Source organism: Agrilus planipennis, unplaced genomic scaffold (genome assembly GCF_000699045.2).
Source record: "Agrilus planipennis isolate EAB-ADULT unplaced genomic scaffold, Apla_2.0 scaffold90, whole genome shotgun sequence".
NCBI lineage: Eukaryota > Metazoa > Arthropoda > Insecta > Coleoptera > Buprestidae > Agrilus > Agrilus planipennis.
Window position 1 is genome coordinate 415004 of NW_020438865.1, and position 10806 is coordinate 425809.

General features: G+C 33.9%; 2 protein-coding genes across 14 annotated transcripts in view; one reads left to right on the forward strand and one right to left on the reverse strand.

The window, feature by feature from the left end:
* LOC108737309 (latrophilin Cirl-like) overlaps window positions 1-9884 on the forward strand; it is a 104134-nt gene extending 94250 nt beyond the window's left edge. For 6 of the 12 annotated variants that reach the window (XM_025975528.1, XM_025975536.1, XM_025975529.1 and 3 more), the window contains 11 exons: window positions 2977-3083; window positions 3303-3614; window positions 3674-4333; window positions 4396-4994; window positions 5049-5214; window positions 5282-5496; window positions 5558-5661; window positions 5723-5891; window positions 6245-6460; window positions 7753-8019; window positions 8646-9884. In XM_025975528.1, coding sequence (XP_025831313.1) covers window positions 2977-3083; window positions 3303-3614; window positions 3674-4333; window positions 4396-4994; window positions 5049-5214; window positions 5282-5496; window positions 5558-5661; window positions 5723-5891; window positions 6245-6460; window positions 7753-8019; window positions 8646-9416 — 3586 coding nt within the window. In that variant the 3' untranslated portion in view covers window positions 9417-9884. Of the gene's footprint in view, window positions 1-2629; window positions 2734-2976; window positions 3084-3302; window positions 3615-3673; window positions 4334-4395; window positions 4995-5048; window positions 5215-5281; window positions 5497-5557; window positions 5662-5722; window positions 5892-6244; window positions 6603-7752; window positions 8020-8645 lie in introns of those variants that run through there. The other 6 variants (XM_025975553.1, XM_025975549.1, XM_025975550.1 and 3 more) reach the window with 6 other exon arrangements.
* Window positions 9885-9976: 92 nt separating this feature from the next.
* Window positions 9977-10806, reverse strand: part of LOC108737339 (oxysterol-binding protein-related protein 8) — a 3801-nt gene continuing 2971 nt past the window's right edge. For both annotated transcript variants that reach the window (XM_025975594.1, XM_025975597.1), the window contains 3 exons: window positions 10564-10793; window positions 10335-10501; window positions 9977-10273 (listed from right to left, as the gene is read on the reverse strand). In XM_025975594.1, the coding sequence (XP_025831379.1) occupies window positions 10090-10273; window positions 10335-10501; window positions 10564-10793 (581 nt within the window). In that variant the 3' untranslated portion in view covers window positions 9977-10089. The remainder of the gene's footprint in view (window positions 10274-10334; window positions 10502-10563; window positions 10794-10806) is intronic.

A 10806-nucleotide genomic window follows, 5' to 3' on the forward strand; every position in this document is an offset into this window, starting at 1 on the left:
AATATTAGTGGAAAATTTGCTATGCAATTACCGTACTTATTACATTTCGTGAGACAATGTTATTTTAAGAAAATTAATAATTTGCACAAAACGTGCATAAAAGAGTCTTAACTGGCAAGATATAGACGAAATAAAAGCAACTATTCCTTGTAATTTGTAAAGATATGGACAGTTTGTTATTACATTTTGGAACTTTGTTTTGGTTAATTTGAAAATTGAAAAAGTTTATTAAGATCTCGGTGGATGCTGCGAACTTAAAAACGTTTGAGATGTGGTTTTGTAGGAGGATGATAAAAAATACTGCGGATATTAGAAAAGAGTAGGAAAATAGAGCACGCTATGGAGATCAGTAAAAAATAGGTGGGATGGGTTGGTATGACCACCTTCTCAGACATGAAAGACTAATTAGAGACTCATTAGAAGCAGAAACAGAAGTTAAGATGGGGAGATTCAGATCTAAATTAGATTGCTGTTCACAAATAGTTGTAATAGACGGAAAAAAAATAATAATACTGACCAAAATAGGTGGGATGGGTTGGTATGACCACCTTCTCAGATATGAAAGACTAATTAGAGACTCATTAGAAGCAGAAACAGAAGTTACGATGGGGAGATTTAGATCTAAATTAGATTGCTGTTCACAAATAGTTGTAAAAGACGGAAAAAAAAATAATACTGACCACCATGTATTTTTAGTTCGATTTTAGTAACGTGTCCATCACGTACCACGTGTGGTGAGATACGCTGTGGATTCAGTTTAGCAAGTAGATGTCTATCAATATGTAAATGAATGAATCGTATTGAATATATTGAATTCCACTAAATGTAGCATTGTACTATAGATGTCGTTTACCGCGCCGTTCGTAGGATTTCATAAAACGCTGCCTTAGGGCAGGTTTAGCAGTTTGTTGTCGAAGCTGTTTGCGGTTCTCTGAGAGATCTGCCGTGATGGAAATTGACCACTGGCAGAATAAGGCCTGATCCCTATGAACAATGAACATTCTTGTATGATTAACATAGTTTCCGCAGAATTTAAGGAAATGTGTTGATTAGATCATGATAGGAAAGGATGCGCGGTTGATTTTTCAACTAGTTTTGGGGCTGACGACCGTCTGATGATGATAATGTTTGTAGAAAATATTTTATAGTAATGAAATATCTGACGGTATAGCATATGATTTTAACCCAAATTAACGTTATTCTTAAAACCACATGGACGTGTAATTTATTCTGAATAAATCAAGATTAGCATTAAATCTGTATACATTTTTTATTTTTGCGAAAGTGGTTTTACCATTTATGGCCATTGCAAACCCTGTTGTTGGCTCTGCATTCAATTCAAAGTTTTAGGTTAAAACGAATCGATTTGAAAATACAAAGCAGTTTAACAGTTTCTTTCAAATATTTTGTTAATGACAACTTAAAAGCTCAAACATATAGAATTATTTGTATATATTGTGTGCATTTAAATAACGGAAAAATATTGGAAATGTAATATTTATGGGTTATCATTAAATCAACATTTATTAAGGTCTTCTAGTTTCCAGTATTTTTTGTTGACTGCAAGAAAGGGTCACTGAAAAATCCCATAAAAAAACGTGAGTGTTATGAGAGAAATGATGTGTTTTAGGTAGTGCCTATAATTCATATTTAATATCGATATTTCTTTTACATTTATGATGCAATTTTTCTATCGAATTTTATAGACTTAAAAGGTTTTCGGGTGAACGTTAATTGAATTCAATGTCTATAGTGAGGAAATTGCAACTGTTTTTACTTTTTAATCACTAATAATCAGTTAATGCTCGAGATGTTGCCAATTAACCGTTTCACACGATGAAGGCCTTACTTACATTGCCGATTAGATAGCTAATGCTATTAAAATATCCATAGCGATCGGTAAAGATCATAAATCTCCGTTTATGGGTATTTAATATGGAAACCGGATCGAGGGTGGTTTTCGATTTTATTTATTATAAAATCTGGAACTTTATTAGTGTTTCTTTCATCTTTTTTGAATTTCAAAGACTTTCATAATCGAAAACTAAAATTAATGTGTTTTACGATACTGTTTTATAACACGTCTTCCAAAGCTCTAAGTTAATTAAATTGCATATTCTTAATTAAATTAAAAACACGATTATTAAACTCTCAGGGTAATTATCGAAAATTCTTTTGTACTATATGAGTATTGCGTATTAAAATATGGATAAAAGTATAATAAACTTTGCTTATATTGAATATTATTTACTAAAAGTATTGTAATAATTGTTTGTTATTTCCACATCATTTGTAAAATATTGTTGTTTGTTTGCATTATTCACTTTTTGTATAAAGATTTTATGAATTCATTATCGCCTCAATTTTATCATACAGCAAAGCTGCTTAATTGTGTTTGCGACTAAACTTGTGTTTAAAACTAATACAATATTCTTCCTTGTTTCTTTCATTTGTGTGTGTGTGTGTATTTACTAAGCCATTACTCATTATTTCATGTTACCATACATCTACATGTAAAGGGTGCTTATTTTGTTACGAATTGTAAAAAAAAAAACGTTGTCCCTCATCTAACCGCATGCGTTTGGAGTTAAATTGGCGGTTTATTTTTAAAAGAAACTATCTATTTCAGATGTAATTTGCAATCAAACTGTACCGTTCAGGTTAACAACATATTCTTTGAGGGAGACCCGTGTCCAAACACAATCAAATATGTCGAAGCTCAGTACTACTGCGGTTAGTTGCTTCTAAAATTATTTTTCATGTATTTTTTACAACTTACTGATATAAAATAATGCCGTAAACTTCTTAATTTGTCAAATGCGTGTAAGACAAAAAATGCCCTGTATACTTAACTAACTAGCGTAACTCAATACGTAAAAGATAAAGAGTAATATACAGCACACATGGACAGAAAGAAATAAGGAAGTTGTCGTAAGTAAGGGTATGTAAATTAAACAAAAAAAAATATTATCATAGGTGTAGCCAAGTTCAGAACTGCAGCATCCTGGCAAGCACCAATATGTTTGGTGACCCTTGCCCCGGAACACTCAAATATCTCGAAGCGCATTTTCAGTGTATGCCCGGTAAGTAGAATGTAATTAATTTCTAAAATTTATTAGCCAGTTCTTTATTATAATACAGCGAATTATCTACGCATATTATTGATAGGATGATTGCTAGTGACGAACTTCCTTAATTCTTGATTTTTTTTATGAAGTTAAGATAATTTTAAAAGGAAAGGATTTTGTTATTTAATTAATCTGATCTAATTGAATCGTTTTTTCTTTTATTAACCGCTATAGCTTCCACAACAACAACTACAAATAGGCCCAGTCCGCCTTGGTTAATAACTTCTCAACCTCCTGTATGGAGTACAGTAAAACCAACGGCCAGGCCTCCACCGCCTCCTCCAAAAGTTTCAGTAACAAACCCTCCCAAGTCCCATACGACTCTCAGTACTACCGTAGAAGTAAATTCTTCATCTTTAAGTCAAGCTCCGGACATAATTAACGAAGAGAATTCGTCAACCAAATCGAAAACAGTTCATCCTCCAGAACAACAATCTGAAGGTGTTACTGTTAGTTTTACAACCCTTAGTCCTAAGTCAAGTAGTAGTAAGTATTTTACAAGTCGAATTTATATTGTTAAAAAGCTAATTTACGATTACTTTTAGTTGTAAATAACATTCCAAACGAGTATATGCCATCTCCAAGTGTATTTACCCCTAATCTTAAAGAAATAGATCGGTATAATTATTGTAGTCCTGTAACGTTAAGGAGTATATTTTGGAATTGGACAAGGATTGGAGACGTTAGTATTCAACCTTGTCCTGGAGGAACCACTGGGTTTGCTAGGTGGAGATGTAAAATAATTGGTTCGGAACCCACGTGGTTACCTCTCACGCCGGATCTGAGTGAATGCAGATCAGTCTGGTTGACTAGTCTAGAACAAAGAGTCCTTGCTGGGAGAGATCCTTTGACATCTATTACAAGCGATTTAGCTCAAGTAACTAGTAGTAAGACACTCTACGGTGGCGATATGATGATTACCACGAAAATTATCCAGAATATGGCACAAAAGATGTCTGTAGACATCCAGACATTTCCAGATCACAGGCAACGAGAAGCAATTGTCACTGAAATGTTAAGTGACGTTGTTAGAACAGGTAGTAATCTCCTCGATTCTACACAGCATCCTTCGTGGAGAGATCTCAGTTATCAAGAGCAAATGCGTGTCGCCACATCTTTACTTATTGGCCTAGAAGAAAACGCTTTTCTTCTAGCCGATACTGTTATTAGGGAAAAAACCGTTGATCAAGTTGCCAAAAATATAAGTGAGTATTGTAAATATTAGGTGACATAAGCTATCTTTTCTAACTTGCTTACTTTTTTCCAGTGTTGTCTGTAAGAGTCCTCGAAACAAAAAACATCAGAAGCGAAAAATTTCCTTCCGATAATAGATGGGCAGCTAGTAACGATACAATAGAAATTCCGCAAGGAGCATTATTAGAAAATAGTGAAGGTGGTTTTGTTCGATTGGTCTTTGTTGCCTTCGACAGGCTTGAAGAAATCCTTCAGTGGTTACCTGATCACGGAGAATCTAATTCAAATAAAAATCAAACCAAAATCTTGAATAGTAAAATAATATCGGCAAGTCTGGGAAAAGGAAGACACATTCAACTTCACTACTTGGTTCGCTTGACACTCATGCACATCCAAGTGCATAACGTCACCGATCCAGTCTGTGTTTTCTGGGATTACACAACAAGTACTTGGTCTGAAGAAGGATGTCACATAGAATCCACAAACTTTACCCATACCATCTGCCTTTGTGACCATTTGACAAACTTCGCTATTTTGGCCAATGTGCAGCCCACTTACTATCCAGTTGGTCAGCAAATGGCCCTTCAAATTATCACTTACATCGGCTGTATAATAGCAATAATTTGCTTAGCTATTACTTTACTCACTTTTCATTTATTTCGGGGAATTAAAGTAAGAGCCTAAAGAGAGATTTTTTTGATGTACTATTAACTAAATGGTTTTTAGAGTGACCGCACGACTATATACTTTAATATTTGCGTCTGTCTGCTTGTCGTAGAGCTGCTGTTTGTGATAGGAGTAGGGCAAACTGATAGTGAACTTGCCTGTCGCATTATAGCAGCTTTTCTACATTATTTCATTCTTTGTACGTTTATTTGGATGTTTTTTGAAGGTGAGTTACAATTCCTATACAGAGTTGAATAGGTAGTGCACACATTTACGTATTCATTCTTTTACAGGGTTCCACTTGTATATAATGTTGATAGAAGTATTTGAATCTCAGAAGTCCAGATTATGTTTGTACTATTTGATAGCTTACATACTTTCGCTGTTAATTGTTAGTATTACTGGAGCAATATTTCCAAATGGATATGGAACAAGCAATTATTGCTGGTTACGAATGGATGGTTATTTTATTTACACGTTTGCTGGACCAATAATAATTATAGTTGTGGTAAAATTTGCTGTATTCTTCGTTTTTAAGTTTTTGTGTTAAAACTGATTTTTTTTTTCAGCTGAATCTGATCTTTTTAAGCATGGCAATAATTATGATGTGTCAGCATGCTAGTGCCTCCGTGTCCATGAAAAATAAAGAACATTCTAAGTTAAGGAGTATACGGTGTGTGGATAAGAGTATATCTAATTGAACGAATCTGATTAGTAAAAGTTAATTTTTACAGATCGTGGCTACAAGGCGTCGTAATATTGGTTTTCCTCGTGTCTTTGACTTGGGTATTTGGCTTCTTATACTTAAACAGAGATTCCATTATAATTACGTATTTATTTGCCAGTTTAAATTCATTACAAGGCATCTTTATATTATTGTTTCACTGTATTCAAAATGAAAAGGTGAGTTGAATTAATTTTTATAAATTTATACTCCACTTTGCGTCTTTTTATGTTGCATTACAATTGTTTTGTTTTTATGTCAGCTTTTTTGTCTGTCCTGTTTTTGGCTTGCTTTATTTATTTGTCTCTCTAGTTCAATATAAGCCACGTTTTTTTTATTTTTCTCCTTAAAACCAAAAGTAATGGATATTTATATTTGTGTGCTAAAAATAAGGTCAAGTAACGTTTCAAATTGTTATTGAAGCAGACATTGATGTTAAAAAAGAGATAATTAAGTCAGGCTTATTAATTGATAGAGAGTGGTGTTTAAGTGGAATGTTATGTGTCAGGCAAGCTATATTAATGTTCTGTAGGTTCGAAAGGAGTACCGCAAGTTGATTCGGCGGCACTCATGGCTGCCAAAGTGCTTGCGTTGCTCTAAGCCTAGCGGTGGGTCAGGGGGTGGCAGCGAGAACAGCCCTTCAGTGGGCAAAGATCATCGTCCTGGCGTATATGTCGGTTCCAATGGCAATCCCGTTTCTAATTCACATTCCATGGACAACTCCGTCCTATCACCACATGGATCAAGTGTGGGTACCAACAATATAGTCATCTCGAATAATCTTAATAATGCACGTTCCACTGCCATGGTTCAGGTTCTACCTAGAACTGACTTGAACAATGCTAGTACCACCACCAGCAATCATAATCGGCTACATAACGTTTCACAAGGTACAGCAATTCTGTTTGTTGCGCAGCTCTCGAGTTCTCAATTTCTTTAACTATTATTTTTATGATATTATACTATCGCCCCTACATCTTATCTTTACGCTTGTGCTCTAGGTTTATTGTTTCTTCTCTGTATTAACGGTTCTAATTCGTACAAATAGTACCTATACCTACTAGTTCTTAAATCCATCTGATTACACAGATTAACGTGGATCAGGATGCTATGCCTGCCTGTCACAGTACGTCTGAATTTCGAATATCCTAATTCAAGTTATAAATGAAAAACAATTTTTGGGCCTTTTGTGATCGTTACAACCTGGTAAAAAATGACAAAATCTTCGACTTATCTTTTATCGCTGAATTAGAATCTCGCTTTAGGGTCTTCCCCAGCACAATTAAGGTATTACTATATCTTAACGCAAAAGTTCGAATGATGCTGATCTCGCATGAAAATGGATTTTAAAATTAAAATATTGCAAAATCTTCTTTATGTGCTGTAGCAATTATGAGCTAGACATTTATTTAGCGACAAAAGATGCCTCGAAAATAGTTACTGTTACGGTTGTTTTCCACTTTTATTTATTTTACGTAGTAATCATTTTAAAACCCCAAAAAATTAATTTTTCAGCTTTGAAATTAGGATATCTAAAAATCTTGACGTGCTCTGCGGCAAGTTTGCGGCTGCCCTTTTGTTCATTTTCAGTGTTTAATTTTGTTGACCTGTGTTATCTCTTAAGCAAAATTATTTTGCTGATTTTAAACCAAAAGTTAATTAGTTAATTTTTTTTATTCTTGTTGCTAATCTCATAAAGTTTTTTAGCATTTAAACTTATAAAAGATACGCAAAAGAAGAATAAGGAAATTTAAAAAGTCTTATTTCGCATTTAATAACATCTTTTTGTATATTACAATTTGATTTTCTCAAATGATGATTTTGAACTAGTTAGCAGGTAATAAATTAAGAAAATTTCTAGAAATTATAAATCAGTTGCGAGCTGCTTACTACTAACTTTAAATTAGTGCTGTGGTGGTGCTACATTTGGTACCCTGCCTGATAGGCCTGCCGAAAAATAACATAACATAACGTAACAGTAATAGCTTTTGCTTTTTAACTAACAAAAAAGGTGAAGGTGCATCTGTCTATCTGTTACAGCTTTCTCGCGGTTGGAATTCTCGAAGTTGCAACAATATGAATCGAGTGGGCAAATTTCCCGCTCTAGCTTCTACTTCGGCCAATGTGGCCGCTGCACTTTGCCCTTCGTCGAGAGCTGGAGCAACCACTCCTCCCCCTATATTTGAACCTCCTAACACGTCTACTCTTCCATATATCCGTAACTTTTACAAATGTTCCACTCAAAATCCTAATCTACCGAAATCCACTTCCACCTGGGGCCCTCTTAATAAACATTTGCAATGGAAGGTGCGTAAATATCAAATTTTATTTAGTCACAGTCTATTTTATAGGATTTCAGCCTTATTTATCAGTAGGTGTTTCTTTAACCTCTTACTTGCTCTATTTTTCTTTTATTCATAACACGATGCAAAATTTTACTACTATACTACTAAATATATTTATGGTGCCATTATTTATCTAAAGCGATATATTATAGTCGTAAATCAAAAAGATAAGAAAAAATTCCTATTTATTCATTCAACGTTACAATTTGCATTTGCGTACGTAATGTAATTGGCTGTAGTATTGTGATTTTAAAAAATGTTTTTTTCTTTCCATCAGTAAATTTTTATAAAATATTTAAAATGCGCTAATCACCCCCTATACACTGCCGCACGTGTATATATCATAAATTCTAAATATAATCAATTGGGTTACTTTTTTGTAAAAAGCTATATATACCTACTACAATAACTAACAAATCGCATGTATAGTTTCGTCACGTTTGTAGCGGGTCAGTATTTCTTTACTGATATTACTTTAGTGCTTAGTGCTTGCTTGCTGCTGTAATATGTTTTGCATTATTGGTTAAATATTGGAAATATTGGAAAAGGTGAAAAGTGAATTTAAATAGGGACATTTCTTTTTGGCAGAGCATTTCTTTTAAGTCCTGTAGTCGAGATTCAGGTCATGGCGGATCCGAACAAGAAAATTCACCCAGATCTCATACAGCAGTGGCAGACATACGTCTTAATAACACCAAAGAAGTATGCCGTCAGACATTTATTCCAAACGATTTCGAACATGGTATTAGCAACAATTCACAAAATGAAGAACTAGTTAAATTGTCGCAGCATGGAGAACGGGTTACTCTACCAAAGCAAAATCAGATACCAAACACCTTACAGCCGGTGGGCTTACGAAAAAAAAATGGTACTTTTCTCAGGGCAACTAGTCCTTGGAATCATACTTATACAGAAATACATGATTGCAGACTACAGAGAGGAGGCTTAATGCCCGAAGATGATCCTGTTTATGAGGAGATTGAAAAGAATGAGATGCAAGTATCTGATATGAGCGATGAAGATGGAAAACGTCAAAGCGATATGAGTCGCCAATCTTCACGATCTTATGGTGATCACCGTCCTTTAATTCCTTATAGCCCTGCTAATGATCGAAGTATCCATTCCTGTTTTCAAGAAGAAATGTCTAAACATCGTTCAAAGGATCACACTCGTTATGCCACTGACGTTGATCATTACAGAACGAGAGGTCATAGTTTACACAAAGGAGATACGGTACGTTCTCTTGCTGCTGTCCTCGATGGAGAGACTGTTGTTTGCCACTTGGAACCGCCTGAATCTTATCAATACGATCCGTTTGTGTCCAGAACTCTAGTTTTGCCTCAGTATAGCGAGAGTTAGAAAACTGCCATTTTCAAGTGTATATCTGTGATTACGACATGATCATTTACTGCGATCATACTAGTTAAGAACATTAGTATTAGTTTATGTCAGTGAATGCAAGTGATAATTTTTGTAATAGTGAATTATTTTAATGTTGTAAATGTTTTCGTGAACATAAAGTCATTCGTTTATTGGCCCATTGAATGGTCCGATATTATCTGATCTTTGGCAGTTACTTTTATATTTATTTATAAAGCTACATTATTTATGTGGTGTTTGACTGATAAACAATATTTTTTTTGCAAGTTAATTATTCTTATTATTCCGACAACAGCTGTAAATAATGTATAGGGTTTTGTACATGTTAATTACTTAATTATTTAGTCCTTCAATTCATTGTTGTTGCTATGCAAATTTCACATAGCAAATTTCAACAATACTTGATAATTGATCACATAAGTCTGACCAATAAAATAATGATTTACTTGCGCATTTTTCTTTGCAAAATAAGTCCTTTATGACTATTCACGTTTCAATGTATATATAAATATATATCCATAATTATATATATNAACATTTGATAAAAAAGGCAAGATGACAAGTGTTCAACATTTTTTAAATGAAATACACAAAAAGGAGGCTGTAAATGATGTAGTCGTTTCTAACGTTTATCTACATTAAATAAATAAACTTATTTATAATATAAAAAAATCGCTTGCAAAATACCAATGACGAAAACAATACAAAAAATCTCAACATAATAACGGGGGCCTATATCTTTTTTTAATACTACATTCAACTTTTGTTGAAGTTGATTTATCTTCTCGCCGTGCTCCTGTAAGCTTTGTTCTAAGTCATGAATTGCTAGCATTATACTGAAAATACAATAGAGGGAATATTGCAAGTAGAGGTTATTTCCATTTAATGAATATTTACCTAGAATTAGTAGCTGGTAAAGATGGTGCTTTTTTTACTGAATGTGTAGAATCCGAATGAAATTCTTCAGATGTTGTAGCACTGTCATTAACATCTGCGTCTGATGATATTTGTTTGGTTGTTAACTTCCTTTTTGCAACCTTAACACCGGATGAGCGCCCTTCGCTCTGTTCAAAATTAATTAAAATTTTGCTATAATTAGGTTAATATATGATAGCAACTGGTTTACCTGTTTCATTTGTGGATCAACACTAACTATACTTGCAGTACGTATCATGGGTGCTGGATGTTTTGTTTTAGTACAAATTATGTAATTAAATTCGTACTGGTAGAGATCATTTCGTGGATCCCACGGTCTTAGATCCAAATGTTTGTAACACCACTGGCCTGTCTGAAAATCTTGTTGAAAGTGTGATGGGAACCACTCTTCACATTTAGCTTTACGTTCTTTGGATTGTGCTATAATATATAT